At 37.3% G+C, this 19130-nt stretch overlaps 1 protein-coding gene across 1 annotated transcript; it reads left to right on the top strand.

Moving 5' to 3' along the window:
- The first annotated feature begins 3746 nt into the window (after positions 1-3746).
- LOC140548862 (H-2 class I histocompatibility antigen, D-D alpha chain-like) lies at positions 3747-18111 on the top strand. The gene is made up of 7 exons (XM_072672036.1): positions 3747-3896; positions 8733-8990; positions 9103-9360; positions 16109-16387; positions 17406-17522; positions 17731-17763; positions 17890-18111. The coding sequence occupies exons 1-7, from the start codon at positions 3827-3829 to the stop codon at positions 17892-17894; spliced, it is 1020 nt and encodes a 339-aa protein (XP_072528137.1). The 5' UTR covers positions 3747-3826; the 3' UTR covers positions 17895-18111.
- The last annotated feature ends 1019 nt before the right edge of the window (positions 18112-19130 follow it).

Raw genomic sequence — 19130 nt, forward strand, 5'->3', positions numbered from 1 at the left:
GCTGTACTGTCTGAATATGGTGCTTTGTTATGTAGAAGATAATGTAGGCCTATAAGCTCCGCCTCCTCCATATAAATAAAGCAGAGTTTGAAGAGAGAGTGGAAAGTGTATCCACTATGATATTGTGATGGGTCATATTTCAGTTATGGTTCTGCTGCTATGCGGGATGAGTAAGTATTTTTGTTTGTAAATCTTCGTTAATGTTTTTTATATGATAAAAGTGTAGTAAATCAGTTGCAAGTCTATTCAGTGTTAAATAAACATTCTCGTTTTATCAGATTGCCGTTTTATCAGATGGTAGCATTAAAATCATAGTAGTTCACTTCCACCATAATTGATCCTAAGTAATATGTTTAACACAACACAAAGCACAGTTTTATGTGTGTGTGTGTGTGTGTGTTTCAGGTCTGCTGGCAGTGAGTGTGTGTTCTCAGACTGTTGTGGAGGTAGAAGCTGGAGATAATGTCTCTTTCTGGTGTCGACACGGTCTGACCCAATCAGATTATTTATTCTGGTGTAAACACACAAATAATTCAGTACCGGTTTATATTGCATGCAGATTTTACAAATCATCATCATCATCTTCCTCCACTAAACCCTGTTACTTTATCAGTGATAGTGAGCGAGTGGAGATGAGGGTGAACTCTGAGAACTCGTCTCTCTCTATAAGATCAGTTACTGATTCTGATTCAGGACTCTATTACTGCAGCAGTCTGGAAGAAAAGTACATGATCTACAGCAGCTCCACTTACCTACAGCTCAGAGGTACCGTCCACTTCTTCACTACAATAGTTCATGGAAAAACTGAACAGTAACTTGGTAACTTTGGATGGTAACTGTCCATCTATTCATCCATCTTCTTATCTGCTTCTTTTTGGTCAGGGTCTTTGTGGGTCCGAGGCCTACCCAAAGTCATTGAGCACCAGGCAGGAATAAACCCAGGACAGGACATCAGTCCAGTGCAGGGTATGAGAGGGCTGATGAGACGGTATTGATTATTTATTGCATCACAATATTCAAATCTATCAGTGATTAAAACATTTTATTTTCAGAGAGAAACCCAGCATCTTCCACGACCCCAGACGAAGCTCAAGGTTTGCAGAAGGCTTTACTACTCATAATGCACCCACATGCCATCTATGTTTTTATTTTTCCACTGTTTCCACTGTACTGTAGTTGATAGTTTCTAAAGGTGAACCTGTGTTTCTGTGATGTTCCCCTGAAGCTGGTTCTCCTCCTGATGTGTTCTCCTTGCTGACTCTGCTGTTTGGAGCTGTGATCGTGGTTCTCCTCAGCGCTCTTCTGATCCTCATCTTTATCAACCAGAGCTACAGGAAGGAACTGAGGAAGCTGCAGAGAGAGGGTAAAAGACTGCACATGCAGTAGGAGTTGTTTTTTTGTTTGAAAAAATGTAGAAATATACTGTCTTATATTCTACGTAGTACAGCAAATAAAGTGATAAGAGCCGAAGAACAAGAACACTGACGAGAGCAGCTTCAGTTCTATGATCTGAGTCCGGATTCATAAAAAAGCTTATGAGGAAAAAATACTTATGAAGAGTCTTAAGAGAAACGGTAATTAGCTCAAAAAATTTGGGTTCATTCACCAGTATCTTCATATCTTCATATTTTCTAAAATCGAAGAACTGTGGCGAATGACGTTATTTTCGCTATGTAGATCAATCTCCACTTGTAATTCTGTTAAATTACTAAATCCGTTCTATAATTGAGTTCTATAAACTCATCATTTTAGAGGGTAATATTCTGAAATAACAGTCTGAAAACATGGTAAGATTGTTGTAGGAAAATGAACATATTTAAGACAATTTTTAAGGAAAGTTGTTTTGTATGTTGTTAATAATATATATATATATATATATATATATATATATATGTATGTGTGTGTGTGTTGAACATTTCAATCATTTAATCACATTGTATTTTGTAGATATATTGAAAATGCAGTTATCTGCCTGAGCCTGTGTTACAATTATGCACAATAACAGCCCTTAACCGTGGTAAAGGTCAGGGTACAGCACTGCTTACAGTGGATTAACTGCTCTAGTACATGCTCTAACAGCTGCGTGTGCTGTTTCACTGCAGGTGCTGCTGAGATCAGAGTGGCGGATCCGTATGTCCAGTGTTTGTACACACCTACACAATAGCAGTGCGGGACACTGTTCCTGGTCTAAGGCCCTACCATTCCTGGATCGAGTCCCAGGTCATAATGCTTTGCCATTAGCAGCCGGAGTCAGAGAGAGCACAATTGGCCATGCTCGCTCAGGGGTGGGTTGACGGCACCTTGCCTTTTAAAGTAGTCTTAAAATTTGCTGCTTTTTTTTTTTGTAAAATTTGTAGCTTTTTTTTCATACTAAATGACAATAAGGTGATGCACTTCTGAAGATATTTAAATAATATTACTGTAAGAATTCCTTGCATTGTTTACCTCAGAACTTGTTCATCCTGTATGTAGTTCAGCTGATTTCTGCATTTTTCCTGATCTATTAAACTGCGCCTCAGCCCCTACTGAAGTTTCCTATTACACTATTTGTACATTTTTAATTTAACTTATTTCGCTCTCAGGAGCTCAGTGAATTCCAGCATGGCACAGTGATAGGACGCCACCTGTGCAACAAGTCCAGTCGTGAAATTTCCTCACTACCAAATATTCCACAGTGCTATTATAACACAGTGGAAGCGATTGAGAACGGCAGCAACTCAGACAAAGACAGAGCGAGGTCAGCGGATGCTGAGGTGCATTGTGCGCAGAGGTCGTCAGCTTCCTGCAGAGTCAATCGTTACAAACCTCTAAATGTCACATGGCCTTCAGATTAGCTCAGGAACAGAGAGCGTAGCGAGCTTCATGGAATGGGTTTCCATGGCCGAGCAGCTGCATCCATGCCTTACATCACCAAGTGCAATGCAAACCTGGACTCTAGATCCAGGCCTTCTCGTCCAACATCAGTGTCTGACCTCACCAACGAGCTTCGGGAAGAACGGTCAAAAATAAACCTTGTGGAAAGCCTTCCCAGAAGAGTTGAAGCTGTTATGGCTGCAAAGTGTGGCCTGACATCATATTAAACCTTATGGATTGAGAATGGGGTGTCCCTCAAGTTCCTCAAGACAGGCGGGCAAATACTTTTGGCAATATCTATGCTTAGATTTGTTTAGAAAGGTGCAACTGATATGAGAATTTTTATGTCAATCGCACCTTTAGAAATATATTTACTTTAAAAATTGGTGACGTGTTCAATATTTACCCCCCCCCCCCCCCCCCCATAACTGAAACTGATAACTGAAAATGCTTGAAAATATATATAATACCACATTAGTCTCCAAAATTCTCTGGTAGTCTTCAGATTTCATAATGCCATGCAAACAGTCAATCAATGGCATCCAGGGCCAGACGCAGCAAAACAACCCCAAAACATATTTGAACCTTCACCATGTTTGACAGACGGGAGCTCCAGAAAATGTCTTAATTGAGTATTTTGGCAGAAAAGAGTGACAAATCATTGATCGTCTTTCTATTCTCTGCTCTTAATAAACTATGACATCATTTATAAAAATGATATTATTTATCCGGTCACCGTCACCTGTAGCTTATGTGCTCTGTTTGGGGTCTGTAAATATGGAAAACACATATGTACAGGCTCTGGTAACATTCCAGTACAGAGGATTCAACTGATCTGACAACCCTGGCCACACCTTCAGACGCACCTGAGTTTTTACCTGTCTTTCAGTTTAGTCCTCAGAGAGAAGCTGAACAGGAGAGAGAGCAGCTCTACAACAGAGTACAGTCTTACAGCCTGTTCTGTCTTATAAACATGGATCAGAGGACGGTGATACTGAAACCCCTGCTTCTCCTCGCTGTTTCTGTTCATCTGTCTTCAGCAGGTGAGTCTTAAAGTTGGACTTTAGTTTACATGCCGAGTCACTGCAGTGAAGGGAGTAGGTACAGCCAGGTACACCCGTGAGTTACACATGTCATCATCACTATTTAATCAAAACGTAATTTATTAAAAGGATTAAAAGTAAAAGGTAAGATTCAGCTAAATGAAGTCCTTATGCCGGTGTCATGGCACGCCGTATCCTTCTTCTTCCTGAAGGACCATGTAGCTACCTAGCATGCTAGCTACAGGTTAGCAGGCGAGTTGCCCCCCCACCCTTCACAGTGTGTTTTATCTAGTGGTAGCAAGTTGTTGTTTGTTTTTTGTTTTTAATCGCTTTATTCTTTTATTCAGATCCCAATTATCTGCTGATCTTGCACAAGGTTAGCTCGATAGCGGATAGCGACTGCACGATAGCTAGCTAGCTAATGCTAGCCTTACCCGTTACCTGGTATCCGCTTTATATGCCGGCATAGCAGCGACAATATGATATCGTTGAACTTTTGCTGATATGTGATTCACATTTAATGCGACGTAAATAGCGACGCTTTTTTCCAGATATAAACTTCTCAGTAATGACCAGTTGTCCAGGGATCTTTTCATAACATGTAATCTGTGTGGGGACACGCTGCTGGGTTCGTCGCTGTGATTGGATGCAGGCCGGCTAAGGCCATTGTCGGCTGGAAACGCCACGTGGTGGAAAACCTCGATGCTATATAATAATAATAATAGTAATAATAATAATAAACAGGTGTAATTGGGATTTGAGGTCATTTTTAAATGCTAATCTAAATACTGGTTGTGTTGTATTAATAATGATTCATTATGACAGTGTTTAAGGTTTTGGATCTGTGTTGTTTATCACTACAGAAGTAGTATTTATTGAAGTATTATTTCAGCAGTTCTTCAGCACAGTGTGATATAGAAAAGAAAGCATAGTTTATAGCTGTGGAGCATACGGTCAAGCCTAAAGTGCCTTTTTTATTTAGCCCAGGAAAAACATAATAAACAAGTGTTTTCGCCTACTAACACCTCTCTCGATCTGGGTTTGCTTGAGTTCCTCTGTGGTTGGTGCTGGGACCGGTAGAAGCAGGCCAAACCTTCTGGGGTCATCAGGGCGAAGCAACCTTAGTCTGGGTCTTCCCCTGCCAGTCATGAAGCAGCGGCTGTAAGAATGTAATTCTAACATACTGTTTACAAAGACCAGGAACATGTTCCTCATCTGGGCTGTCATCACCTTTTCCTTTTCTTCCTGATCATCTGTTTCCCAATCAAAACATAAGCAATTTATTTACACAGAAAAGTATACAACATTTCACTAAAATATCAAACTACGCTAGTAAAATCTGACCATATGCACCGGTTTTGTCACAAGTCTTGAAAATCTCTTCTAAAACGGATTCTGTTAGAAATGACGGATAAACAGCTAATTAGTAGCTAGGAATGGGCAAGAGTAGTGTTACTCAATGTGGACGCCAGAAGTCGTTCAACACAATCACATTAGTAAACTGGGCGATTATAGAGTCAAACTTCCTGGTCCTATATTTTCTATGGAACACAAACAGAGGTAGCTTGTGATTGGACTATACGTCCTAGTGCTTAAACTTGTATGTCTCTTTAATATCTGATGAGACACCCTGATCATTTTAGTATGATCATTTAGAGTTGGTAGCTACAGAAATGATACTAAATTAAAAGATCGAGACACAAGGCATCCGCTCTTATTCTTGTTGGGGAGCTGCGTGAGGGACAATCACGGAAATGCTGCCTGTATGTTGACAGAAAAGCGTGGTTGATGCTGCTTGATGTCGTTTTCTTTTTATTTAAACTATTACTTTTTATTTAGATTTCTAAGTTTATCAGCTCATATATAAAGTCACTCAGAGATATGTAGGCAAAAATATTACTTTGTAACAAAAATATTATTTTCTTGTGTGAATAAAACAAGCCACTGTGTTCACGTTGTAATTAATGAATGAATTATATTTATTATTATTATAATATATTTATTATAATTATTATAATATTATTATAATTATATTTTTATTTTTATTATATTAATTATTTTTATCAAATCTTCTTATCAAAATCTATCTTGTTTTGTTGTCCGCAGACCAAATGAGTTTATTATGACATTATGGATTGGATGAGTCTGTAAGGGTTGCCAGATTGGTGGAAAACCTGTATTTTGAACTGGACTGATTGGATACAGGCTGCTGTGTTCTTAACTGTGATTGGATGCAGGCTGGTGTTCTTAACTGTGATTGGATGCAGGCCGGTGTTCTTAACTGTGATTGGATGCAGGCTAGTGTTCTTAACTGTGATTGGATGCAGGCCGGTGTTCTTAACTGTGATTGGATGCAGGCCGGTGTTCTTAACTGTGATTGGATGCAGGCTAGTGTTCTTAACTGTGATTGGATGCAGGCTAGTGTTCTTAACTGTGATTGGATACAGGCCGGTGTTCTTAACTGTGATTGGATGCAGGCCGGTGTTCTTAACTGTGATTGGATGCAGGCCGGTGTTCTTAACTGTGATTGGATGCAGGCCGGTGTTCTTAACTGTGATTGGATGCAGGCCGGTGTTCTTAACTGTGATTGGATGCAGGCTAGTGTTCTTAACTGGGATTGGATGCAGGCTTGTGTTCTTAACTGTGATTGGATGCAGGCTGGTGTTCTTTATTCGGATTGGATGCAGGCTTGTGTTCTTAACTGTGATTGGATGCAGGCTGGTGTTCTTTATTCGGATTGGATGCAGGCTGGTGTTCTTAACTGGGATTGGATGCAGGCTGGTGTTCTTTATTCGGATTGGATGCAGGCTGGTGTTCTTAACTGGGATTGGATGCAGGCTGGTGTTCTTAACTGGGATTGGATGCAGGCTGGTGTTCTTTATTCGGATTGGATGCAGGCTGGTGTTCTTAACTGGGATTGGATGCAGGCTGGTGTTCTTTATTCGGCTTGGATGCAGGCTGGTGTTCTTAACTGGGATTGGATGCAGGCTGGTGTTCTTAACTGGGATTGGATGCAGGCTTGTGTTCTTAACTGTGATTGGATGCAGGCTGGTGTTCTTTATTCGGATTGGATGCAGGCTTGTGTTCTTAACTGTGATTGGATGCAGGCTGGTGTTCTTTATTCGGATTGGATGCAGGCTGGTGTTCTTAACTGGGATTGGATGCAGGCTGGTGTTCTTTATTCGGATTGGATGCAGGCTGGTGTTCTTAACTGGGATTGGATGCAGGCTGGTGTTCTTAACTGGGATTGGATGCAGGCTGGTGTTCTTAACTGGGATTGGATGCAGGCTGGTGTTCTTAACTGGGATTGGATGCAGGCTGGTGTTCTTTATTCGGCTTGGATGCAGGCTGGTGTTCTTAACTGGGATTGGATGCAGGCTGGTGTTCTTAACTGGGATTGGATGCAGGCTTGTGTTCTTAACTGTGATTGGATGCAGGCTGGTGTTCTTTATTCGGCTTGGATGCAGGCTGGTGTTCTTAACTGGGATTAGATGCAGGCTGGTGTTCTTAACTGGGATTGGATGCAGGCTGGTGTTCTTAACTGGGATTAGATGCAGGCTGGTGTTCTTAACTGGGATTGGATGCAGGCTGGTGTTCTTTATTCGGATTGGATGCAGGCTGGTGTTCTTAACTGGGATTGGATGCAGGCTGGTGTTCTTTATTCGGATTGGATGCAGGCTGGTGTTCTTAACTGGGATTGGATGCAGGCTGGTGTTCTTAACTGGGATTGGATGCAGGCTGGTGTTCTTAACTGGGATTGGATGCAGGCTGGTGTTCTTAACTGGGATTGGATGCAGGCTGGTGTTCTTTATTCGGATTGGATGCAGGCTGATAAAGCACTGCAGATTTAACATTTGGAATTGTGGGAGGATATAGCTGCTCTTAAATGTTGAGACAGATCTACATCTGAAATTTAATATAGATTATCAATCACATTTTAAATTATAATCTAAACACATGGTTTTACTTGTTTTTTATTAATAGTAATGAGACTCATGCATTGTTTAATTACAGCATAAAACTAAGTATTATTAGAGCTGAAGTATGGAGATACTCACTGAATAATTCCTTATGTCAGTTACAGTGTATGTGTGTGTGTGTGTGTGTGTGTGTGTGTGTGTGTGTGTGTGTGGTGCTGAGTTCCTGCAGTCTCCTGCACTTAATCTCACTACAAGGCCACTAGGTTAAACCTAATTATCATATAGATATGATATAGAGCGGAGGAAAAGTTAAAGGGAATTTAGATGGTGAATATGTTTAAATTTTGATGTTCAGTTCAGTGTAAATAATAGAACATTGCTAAAAGTATATAATGTAAGCTACATTTTAAGTGAGATCGGACAGTACTGTCAGATCTGAAGTGAACATGTTACTCTATACAACATGTGATGCTGAACAGTGTTCTGAACTGTGATTGGATGGAGGCAGTTGCTTGTAGTGGCCTGGTCAGGAGACTTGCATGGTTGCCATGTTTGTACAATCCCTCAGCTTTAAATTTAATAGTGTAAATTAGGCCACAGTCTTGCGGTATATATGGTATTTCATAATTATTAATAATATCAGCTACTAGTTAAACAAACACTTTTTTTACTGGAGTTAAAACTGTAAACAACAGCTTTTAACACTGGAATGGTGGAGATGGTCATTTTTACCATTTTAAAAGATGTAAGAAGAAATAAAGAAATTAACAGAACTTTTAGAAATTACTTGAGCAGAAAGGACATATGAGTGTACACACACACACACACACACACACACACACACAGATGACAATCACAGTATGCAGCGTGAAAGAGTGTGTTCATCTGTCTCAGTGATTATTTTCTATCTTTACAGCGACACACTGTCTGTGGTACTTCTACAATGCCACCACTCCAGGACTAGACTTCACAGAGTACACTGCAGAGGGTCGGCTGGATGGAGAACAGTTTGTTTACTGTAACAGTAGCACCAAGAACATGACCCTAAAGACAGAGTGGATAAAGAAGTGTGTTTCAGAGAGCTTGAAGAGTGAGACACAGAATCTGCTGGATGATGAGAAGAGCTTCAAAGATGATGTGGTCAAAGCAATGCAGAGCTTTAACAACACTGCCGGTGAGAATGAACACACAGCTTTAACACCAACAACAGCACCTCAGTGTATATTTCACATTATTTACTTTCACTGTGTGTGTGTGTGTGTGTGTGTGTGTGTGTGTGTGTGCAGGGGTTAACACAGTGAAGTGGATGTATGGCTGTGAGCTGGATGATGATGGAACTGAGAGAGGATACTGGCAGTGTGGATATGATGGAGAAGTCTACTTCAGTCTCAAGATAAATAATGAAATCTTCACTGTAGAGACTCAGTCTGAATCTAATAAACAGAAATGGGAGGAGATCATTGAAGACGGGAACCATAAAGCCTACCTGCAGAATTACTGTATCACTTCATTACAGAAGTTTGTGGATTACAGAAAATCAGCAGGTAAAGTGTGTGTGTGTGTGTGTGTGTGTGTGTGTGTGTGTGTTACCTGCTCTCTTACTGTAACAGCAGTAATCTGAGTATTACAGTAGTCACTTCTAGATCACTGATAACTGTCGGCTAGACTACATTATACTTCAGTTCTACCGTGCTGTGTAAAAGTATTTGAAGTAGTTCTTCTACTTTTGCATGTTTGTCAGATGTAAATGTTTCAGATCATTCAGCTGATGTTAACATCAGATAAAGACAGCACTAGTAAACACACACTGCAGCTTTTATCACTATATTAACTCCATACTAAAATATCACTAGACTCCTCAAGAGCAGCCCTGAAACCAGTGAGCTTTACAGAGGGATTGGCATCTGGTTGGTGTAGTGTAGTGGAGTGGAACTCTGCTCTGACTCTTTTTGCATGTATTTGTGAAGTATCAATGTAAAGGTTTAATAAATCATTAATTTCAGGATTTAATTAGTAATATCATAGCTGTACTGCAGTTTCACCAAGCGACCTAAAGTCTAGCAGATCACGTATTTACATAAATAATAAACATCCATCTTCTTCTCTACTTCCTCCTGTTTAGGGTCGCGGGAACGCCCTAGCCTTAATGACAACACTGGGTGCAGGCCTGAACAGAATTCTACGCAAGGTACCACACAAGAATTCATGCACACACTCACACCCAGGCTCAGTTTAGCACGACCAGTTCACCTGCACCCGAGCAGACACCAGGAGAACAATTCTTCATCACTGTGTGTTTAATTACTCAGTACTATCTTTAATTACACATCACTGTTTAATTACTCGTTCTGTGTGTCTAATTACTCATCAGTGTGTTTAATTACACATCACTGTTTAATTACTCGTCAGTGTGTTTAAGTACACATCACTGTGTAATTACTAATCTGTGTGTTTAATTACTCATCACTGTTTAATTACTCGTCAGTGTGTTTAAGTACACATCACTGTGTAATTACTAATCTGTGTGTTTAATTACTCATCACTGTTTAATTACTCGTCAGTGTGTTTAAGTACACATCACTGTGTAATTACTAATCTGTGTGTTTAATTACTCATCACTGTGTTTAATTACACATCACTGTTTAATTACTAACCTGTGTGTTTAATTACTCATCACTGTGTTTAATTACACATCACTGTTTAATTACTCGTTCTGTGTGTCTAATTACTCATCAGTGTGTTTAATTACACATCACTGTTTAATTACTCGTCAGTGTGTTTAAGTACACATCACTGTGTAATTACTCAGCAGTGTATTTAATTACTCATCAGTGTGTGTAATTACTCATTACTGTGTTTAATTACACATCACTGTTTAATTATTCGTCAGTGTTTTTAATTACTTATAGTGTGTGTAATTACTCATTACTGTGTTAATTACACATCACTGTTTAATTACTCATTCTTACTCAACACTGTTTAATTACTCATTACTCGTCAGTGTGTTTAACTACACATCACTGTAATTACTCATCATTGTGTTTAATCACTTGTCACTGTGTTTAATTACTCGTCAGTGTGTTTAACTACTCGTCAGTGTGTTTAACTACACATCACTGTGTAATTACTTGTCACTGTTTAATTTCTCGTTAGGGTGTTTAATTACTCGTCAATGTGTTTTATTACTCGTCAGTGTGTTTAACTACACATCATTGTTTAATTTCTCGTCACTGTGTTTAATTTCTCGTCACTGTGTTTAATTACTTGTCACTGTGTTTAATTACTCGTCAGTGTGTTTAATTACTCGTCAGTGTGTTTAATTACTTGGCAGTTTGTTTAATTACACATCACTGTTTAATTACTTGTCACTGTGTTTAATTACTCTTTAGTGTGTTTAATTACTAGTCAGGGTGTTTAATTACTCGTTAGTGTGTTTAATTACTCGTCAGTGTGTTTAATTACTCGTCAGTGTGTTTAATTACTTGGCAGTTTGTTTAATTACACATCACTGTTTAATTACTGATCAGTGTGTTTAATTACTGATCAGTGTGTTTAATTACTTGTCAGTGTGTTTAACTAAACATCACTGTTTAATTACTCGTTAGTGTGTTTAATTACTCGTTAGTGTGTTTAATTACTCGTCAGTGTGTTTAATTACTTGGCAGTGTGTTTAACTACACATCACTGTTTAATTACTGATCAGTGTGTTTAATTACTGATCAGTGTGTTTAATTACTTGTCAGTGTGTTTAACTAAACATCACTGTTTAATTACTCGTTAGTGTGTTTAATTACTCGTTAGTGTGTTTAATTACTCGTCAGTGTGTTTAATTACTTGGCAGTGTGTTTAACTACACATCACTGTTTAATTACTTGTCACTGTGTTTAATTACTCATCACTGTGTTTAATTACTCGTCAGTGTGTTTAATTACTTGGCAGTTTGTTTAATTACACATCACTGTTTAATTACTGATCAGTGTGTTTAATTACTGATCAGTGTGTTTAATTACTTGTCAGTGTGTTTAACTAAACATCACTGTTTAATTACTCGTTAGTGTGTTTAATTACTCGTTAGTGTGTTTAATTACTCGTCAGTGTGTTTAATTACTTGGCAGTGTGTTTAACTACACATCACTGTTTAATTACTTGTCACTGTGTTTAATTACTCGTCAGTGTGTTTAATTACTCGTCAGTGTGTTTAATTACTCGTCAGTGTGTTTAATTACTCGGCAGTTTGTTTAATTACACATCACTGTTTAATTACTGATCAGTGTGTTTAATTACTGATCAGTGTGTTTAATTACTTGTCAGTGTGTTTAACTAAACATCACTGTTTAATTACTCGTTAGTGTGTTTAATTACTCGTCAGTGTGTTTAATTACTTGTCACTGTGTTTAATTACTCGTCAGTGTGTTTAATTACTCGTCAGTGTGTTTAACTACACATCACTGTTTAATTACTTGTCACTGTGTTTAATTACTCTTTAGTGTGTTTAATTACTAGTCAGGGTGTTTAATTACTCGTTAGTGTGTTTAATTACTCGTCAGTGTGTTTAATTACTTGGCAGTTTGTTTAATTACACATCACTGTTTAATTACTGATCAGTGTGTTTAATTACTGATCAGTGTGTTTAATTACTTGTCAGTGTGTTTAACTAAACATCACTGTTTAATTACTCGTTAGTGTGTTTAATTACTCGTTAGTGTGTTTAATTACTCGTCAGTGTGTTTAATTACTTGGCAGTGTGTTTAACTACACATCACTGTTTAATTACTTGTCACTGTGTTTAATTACTCATCACTGTGTTTAATTACTCGTCAGTGTGTTTAATTACTCGTCAGTGTGTTTAATTACTTGGCAGTTTGTTTAATTACACATCACTGTTTAATTACTGATCAGTGTGTTTAATTACTTGTCAGTGTGTTTAACTAAACATCACTGTTTAATTACTCGTTAGTGTGTTTAATTACTCGTTAGTGTGTTTAATTACTCGTCAGTGTGTTTAATTACTTGGCAGTGTGTTTAACTACACATCACTGTTTAATTACTTGTCACTGTGTTTAATTACTCGTCAGTGTGTTTAATTACTCGTCAGTGTGTTTAATTACACATCACTGTTTAATTACTGATCAGTGTGTTTAATTACTGATCAGTGTGTTTAATTACTTGTCAGTGTGTTTAACTAAACATCACTGTTTAATTACTCGTTAGTGTGTTTAATTACTCGTCAGTGTGTTTAATTACTTGTCACTGTGTTTAATTACTCGTCAGTGTGTTTAATTACTTGGCAGTTTGTTTAATTACACATCACTGTTTAATTACTGATCAGTGTGTTTAATTACTGATCAGTGTGTTTAATTACTTGTCAGTGTGTTTAACTAAACATCACTGTTTAATTACTCGTTAGTGTGTTTAATTACTCGTTAGTGTGTTTAATTACTCGTCAGTGTGTTTAATTACTTGGCAGTGTGTTTAACTACACATCACTGTTTAATTACTTGTCACTGTGTTTAATTACTCATCACTGTGTTTCATTACTCGTCAGTGTGTTTAATTACTCGGCAGTTTGTTTAATTACACATCACTGTTTAATTACTGATCAGTGTGTTTAATTACTGATCAGTGTGTTTAATTACTTGTCAGTGTGTTTAACTAAACATCACTGTTTAATTACTCGTTAGTGTGTTTAATTACTCGTCAGTGTGTTTAATTACTTGTCACTGTGTTTAATTACTCGTCACTGTGTTTAATTACTCGTCAGTGTGTTTAATTACTTGGCAGTTTGTTTAATTACACATCACTGTTTAATTACTGATCAGTGTGTTTAATTACTGATCAGTGTGTTTAATTACTTGTCAGTGTGTTTAACTAAACATCACTGTTTAATTACTCGTTAGTGTGTTTAATTACTCGTTAGTGTGTTTAATTACTCGTCAGTGTGTTTAATTACTTGGCAGTGTGTTTAACTACACATCACTGTTTAATTACTTGTCACTGTGTTTAATTACTCATCACTGTGTTTCATTACTCGTCAGTGTGTTTAATTACTCGTCAGTGTGTTTAATTACTTGGCAGTTTGTTTAATTACACATCACTGTTTAATTACTGATCAGTGTGTTTAATTACTGATCAGTGTGTTTAATTACTTGTCAGTGTGTTTAACTAAACATCACTGTTTAATTACTCGTTAGTGTGTTTAATTACTCGTTAGTGTGTTTAATTACTCGTCAGTGTGTTTAATTACTTGGCAGTGTGTTTAACTACACATCACTGTTTAATTACTTGTCACTGTGTTTAATTACTCATCACTGTGTTTAATTACTCGTCAGTGTGTTTAATTACTCGTCAGTGTGTTTAATTACTCGGCAGTTTGTTTAATTACACATCACTGTTTAATTACTGATCAGTGTGTTTAATTACTGATCAGTGTGTTTAATTACTTGTCAGTGTGTTTAACTAAACATCACTGTTTAATTACTCGTCAGTGTGTTTAATTACTTGTCACTGTGTTTAATTACTCGTCAGTGTGTTTAATTACTCGTCAGTGTGTTTAACTACACATCACTGTTTAATTACTTGTCACTGTGTTTAATTACTTGTCACTGTGTTTAATTACTCGTTAGTGTGTTTAATTACTCGTCAGTGTGTTTAATTACTCGTCAGTGTGTTTAATTGGCAGTGTGTTTGTACACATCACTGTTTAATTACTCGTTCTGTGTGTCTAATTACTCATCAGTGTGTTTAAATACACATCACTGTTTAATTACTCGTCAGTGTGTTTAAGTACACATCACTGTGTAATTACTCATCAGTGTGTTTAATTACTCATCAGTGTGTGTAATTACTCATTACTGTGTTTAATTACACATCACTGTTTAATTACTTGTCAGTGTATTTAATTACTCATTAGTGTGTGTAATTACTCATTACTGTGTTTAAATACACATCACTGTTTAATTATTCATTCTTACTTATCACTGTTTAATTACTCATTACTCGTCAGTGTGTTTAACTACACATCACTGTAATTACTCCTCATTGTGTTTAATCACTTGTCACTGTGTTTAATTACTCGTTAGTGTGTTTATTTACTCTTCCGTGTGTTTAATTACTCGTCAGTGTGTTTAACTACACATCATTGTTTAATTACTTGTCACTGTGTTTAATTACTCGTCAGTGTGTTTAATTACTTGTCACTGTGTTTAATTACTCGTTAGTGTGTTTAATTACTTGTCACTGTGTTTAATTACTCGTCACTGTGTTTAATTACTCGTCAGTGTTTTTAACTACACATCACTGTTTAATTACTTGTCACTGTGTTTAATTACTTGTTAGTGTGTTTAATTACTCATCAGTGTGTTTAATTACTTGGCAGTGTGTTTAACTACACATCACTGTTTAATTACTCGTCACTGTGTTTAATTACTCGTCAGTGTGTTTGATTACTCGTTAGTGTGTTTAATTACTCTTCAGTGTGTTTAATTACTTGGCAGTGTGTTTAATTAAACGTTACTGTTTAATTACTGATCAGTGTGTTTAATTACTGATCAGTGTGTTTAATTACTTGGCAGTGTGTTTAACTACACATCACTGTTTAATTACTTGTCACTGTATTAAATTACTCGTTAGTGTGTTTAATTACTTGTCAGTGTGTTTAATTACTGATCAGTGTGTTTAATTACTTGTCAGTGTGTTTAACTACACATCACTGTTTAATTACTTATCAGTGTGTTTAATTACTCATTAGTGTGTTTATTTACACATCACTGTTTAATTACTTATCAGTGTGTTTAATTACTGATCAGTGTGTTTAATTACTGATCAGTGTGTTTATTTACTTGTCAGTGTGTTTAATTACTGATCAGTGTGTTTATTTACTTGTCATTGTGTTTATTTACTTGTCAGTGTGTTTAATTACTTGTCAGTATGTTTAATAAATAGATAGTGTGTTTAATTACTGATCAGTGTGTTCAATTACTCATCAGTGTGTATAATTACTAGTTAGTGTGTTTAATTACTGATCAGTGTGTTTAATTACTAGTTAGTGTGTTTAATTACTCATCACTGTGTTTAATTACTTGTCAGTGTGTTTAATTACTCGTCTGTGTAGTGAGGATAAAAAGGTACTTTTCGAAATGCAGCGTTTATTGTTTTGATATCATGTTGGGATGAACTAAACATTCTCTCCCCCCCCCCCCCCCTCTCTCTCTCTCTCTCTCTCTCTTTCTCTTTCTCTCTCTCTCTCTCTCTCTCTCTCTCTCTCTCTCTCTCTCTCTCTCTCTTTCTCTTCAGTCTCTCCTAAAGTGGAGGTGTTCCAGCAGAAGGACTCTTCTTCTGCAGTGGTGTGTCACGCTACAGGCTTCTTCCCCAGAGCTCTGAACATCTCCTGGCAGAAGAACGGAGAGGATCTGCATGAGGACGTGGAGATCAGAGAGATGCTGCGCAACCCGGATGGAACCTTCCAGAAGAGAAGCCTTCTGACCGTCTCACCTGAGGAGCTGAGAAACAACAAGTACACCTGTGTGGTTCAGCACAGCAGCCTGAAGGAGGACATCAGAAAGGGGTTTCCAGGTAGGACTGTCTAATCCTGAACTGATGCAATTTCAGAATAACTTTACTCTGAAAAACAGATACTTTAGACTAACTTATAAAAAATGAACTTACTTAGGTATAACAAATTAGTCATTTTTTCATCAATCAAAAAATATAATTTATTATAAAGACCAGTTCATTGAGTTTTTTTAAATTGTTTTAATTTACCATTAAAACCATGTATTGTTTTTACTGTTTAATAAACTAATTAAAACACCCTAATTTTGCTAACCTTTCTCAGGTTTTCTGATTCAGTACAGATTGAAATTTCCATTTATACCATAAACACACTAAATTAGGGGAATCGACTTTTATTAATTCTTAATCTGAATATGAATTTTATTAAATAATATTTCAGTGTTTAAAAACACTGACAGTATAATTGTGTGTTAGTGTAAGAGTGAGTTCTGCAGTACTGCAGCATAGAGTCTCACTCAGAGGAACACAGGTAACAGCGTAATCTAGGAGAAAATACCCGGACTGATTACATGCTGACCGTGACTGAGAGTTCAGGACACTCCCAGTATGCAAATAGATGATTCTGAGAGCCAATTTTTTGAGTTTTACTCAACAAGAAACAAGTTTTTAATAATGCACTAATCACTGCCCATTTACCAAAGACAACTGACTAAACTCAATTATTCTAATCTGATTCAACTCAATGATCCTTTTGAAGAAATATTCCCCAAACTGAAAATAGTTGAGTAACGCGAGAGACATCCAGACTTCAAAGACGTTAAAGACTTCTTGTCTATAACAGACTGACTTCACTTTCGGAGTGAGGTAATAGCGGACAGCAAAACTCAAAGAGGAGAGATCTGATGTGACGTCATGAGGTCACATGACATTAAAACCTTTGGCTTGAAGAAAAAATATTCTTTTAGTAAAATTGTTGCTCTTAAGTTTCTTTAAGGGGAATGTGATTTGCCTTTTGGACAAACTGAACAAAACAGATCTGAATCGGAAATCGTGGTTTTTCCTTTTCACTTTTTTTCAGAGCATAAAGAATCTTCTGGTGGAGGGTCGAATGGTGTCAGCATTGGTGTAGTGGTGGGTGTTCTTCTGCTTGTCCTCATCGGTGGTGTTGGATTTTTCCTCTGGAAGAAGAAGTCTGGTAAGAAGTGTGATTCTTGATGAACAGCTGAGAAGACTGACAGTAGATTAGAGGTTAATCTGCTACACAGAATTAGGGACAGTAAAGCAGTTCTGCTCTCAGTTCACAAGTTTTACTGAGAACTTTATTTTTAACTGAAAGTCGTGTCTGATATGAAGAGAAACATCGTAAACTCACCTCCTTATAATGTCCATCATCTGTCTTTCAGGCTTCAAACCTGTTTCAGGAAATTCCAGTACACGTAAGTAGACCTTCATTATAGTGCTGTTGTATTAAACACTAGTTAATGATGTGTTTACATGGTTTACTTCACTCCATCAGCAGCCACAGAGAGTGTTTATCTATGACTGTCTCACATGTTTTACAGTGTAGAGTTCAGGAGTCTTCAGCTGATTGGAGAGAGTGAGTCTTCATTCCTCATTCAGAAGCTGCTTCTCTGCTGCATTTCCACCAAGATCTGCTTCCATAACTCCAGCAGATCATCTCAGTCCAGACTGAATGGTCATTCAGGAAACCAGAGGAAGACCAAGCTCAACTCCCAGCAGCAGTCTGCCTAATTAATGTCAGCTGGGTACTGCACTTTTTAAGGACTTCACACACCTTGTGGTTTGCCCTCAGAAACAAGATCCTTACTGGTAACCAGTAACTTCCTTTTAATCTAGAAGCTTTGGGCTCGGCCTCGTAGGGAACCAGGACCCTCTGCTCACTTTCTTCTTGTTATTTGATTCCCGCTGTTTATTTTAATGCTATTCATCTACATTTTCTTAGTTTAGGCTGTTTTTGTTTTCCTCCATTCCTTTGACCTTTCTTCATCCCTCCTCCTTAATACAGAACAACCAGACTAGATCTTTATTATTGTAACACTAAACTGTTACAGTCAGTATTATACAGTGTTATCAGCTGATACTACTGTGACATTCTGTGTGTGTGTGTGTGTGTGTGTGTGTGTGTGTGTGTGTGTGTGTGTGTGTGTTTGTGTGTGTGTGTGTGTGTGTGTGTATATATATATATATATATATATATATATATATATATATATATATATATATATATATATTATTAGTGGGGCAAAAGTATCTAGTCAGCCACTGATTGTGCAAGTTCTCCTACTTAGAAAGCTGAGAGAGGTCTGTAATTTTCATCATAGGTACACTTCAGCTATGAGACACAAAATAAGAAAACAAATCCAGGAAATCACATTGTAGGACTTTTAAAGAACTTATTTGTAAATTATGGGGGAAAATAAGTATTTGACTAAATACTTTTTGACTAAATACTTTTTGAAATAAAAATTAACTTGAATTTCATTGAAGGAAATAAGTATTTGACCCCCTAGTAAAACATAATTTAATACTTGGTGAAAAAAACCCTTGTTGGCAAGCACAGCAGTCAGACATTTCTTGTAGTTTCTTTTATAAGGTTTGCACACACTTCAGGAGTAATTCTGGCCCACTCCTCTCTGCAGATCATCTCCAAATCCTTAAGGTTTTTAGGCGTGCATTTGGAAACACGAAGCTTCAGCTCTCTCCATAGGTTTTCTATGGGATTGAGGTCAGGAGACTGGCTAGGCCATTCCATGACCTTGATATGCTTTTTATGTAGCCACTC

Source organism: Salminus brasiliensis, unplaced genomic scaffold, assembly GCF_030463535.1.
Source record: "Salminus brasiliensis unplaced genomic scaffold, fSalBra1.hap2 scaffold_143, whole genome shotgun sequence".
Classification (NCBI taxonomy): Eukaryota; Metazoa; Chordata; class Actinopteri; order Characiformes; family Bryconidae; genus Salminus; species Salminus brasiliensis.

Excerpts from the sequence above, each read along its gene's own strand:
- LOC140548862 (XM_072672036.1), top strand. The coding sequence starts at position 3,827 with ATGGATCAGAGGACGGTGATACTGAAACCCCTGCTTCTCCTCGCTGTT. Across the intron at positions 3,897-8,732 it reads TGTTCATCTGTCTTCAGCAG|CGACACACTGTCTGTGGTAC; the intron begins GTGAGTCTTAAA and ends CTATCTTTACAG. Across the intron at positions 16,388-17,405 it reads CATCAGAAAGGGGTTTCCAG|AGCATAAAGAATCTTCTGGT; the intron begins GTAGGACTGTCT and ends ACTTTTTTTCAG.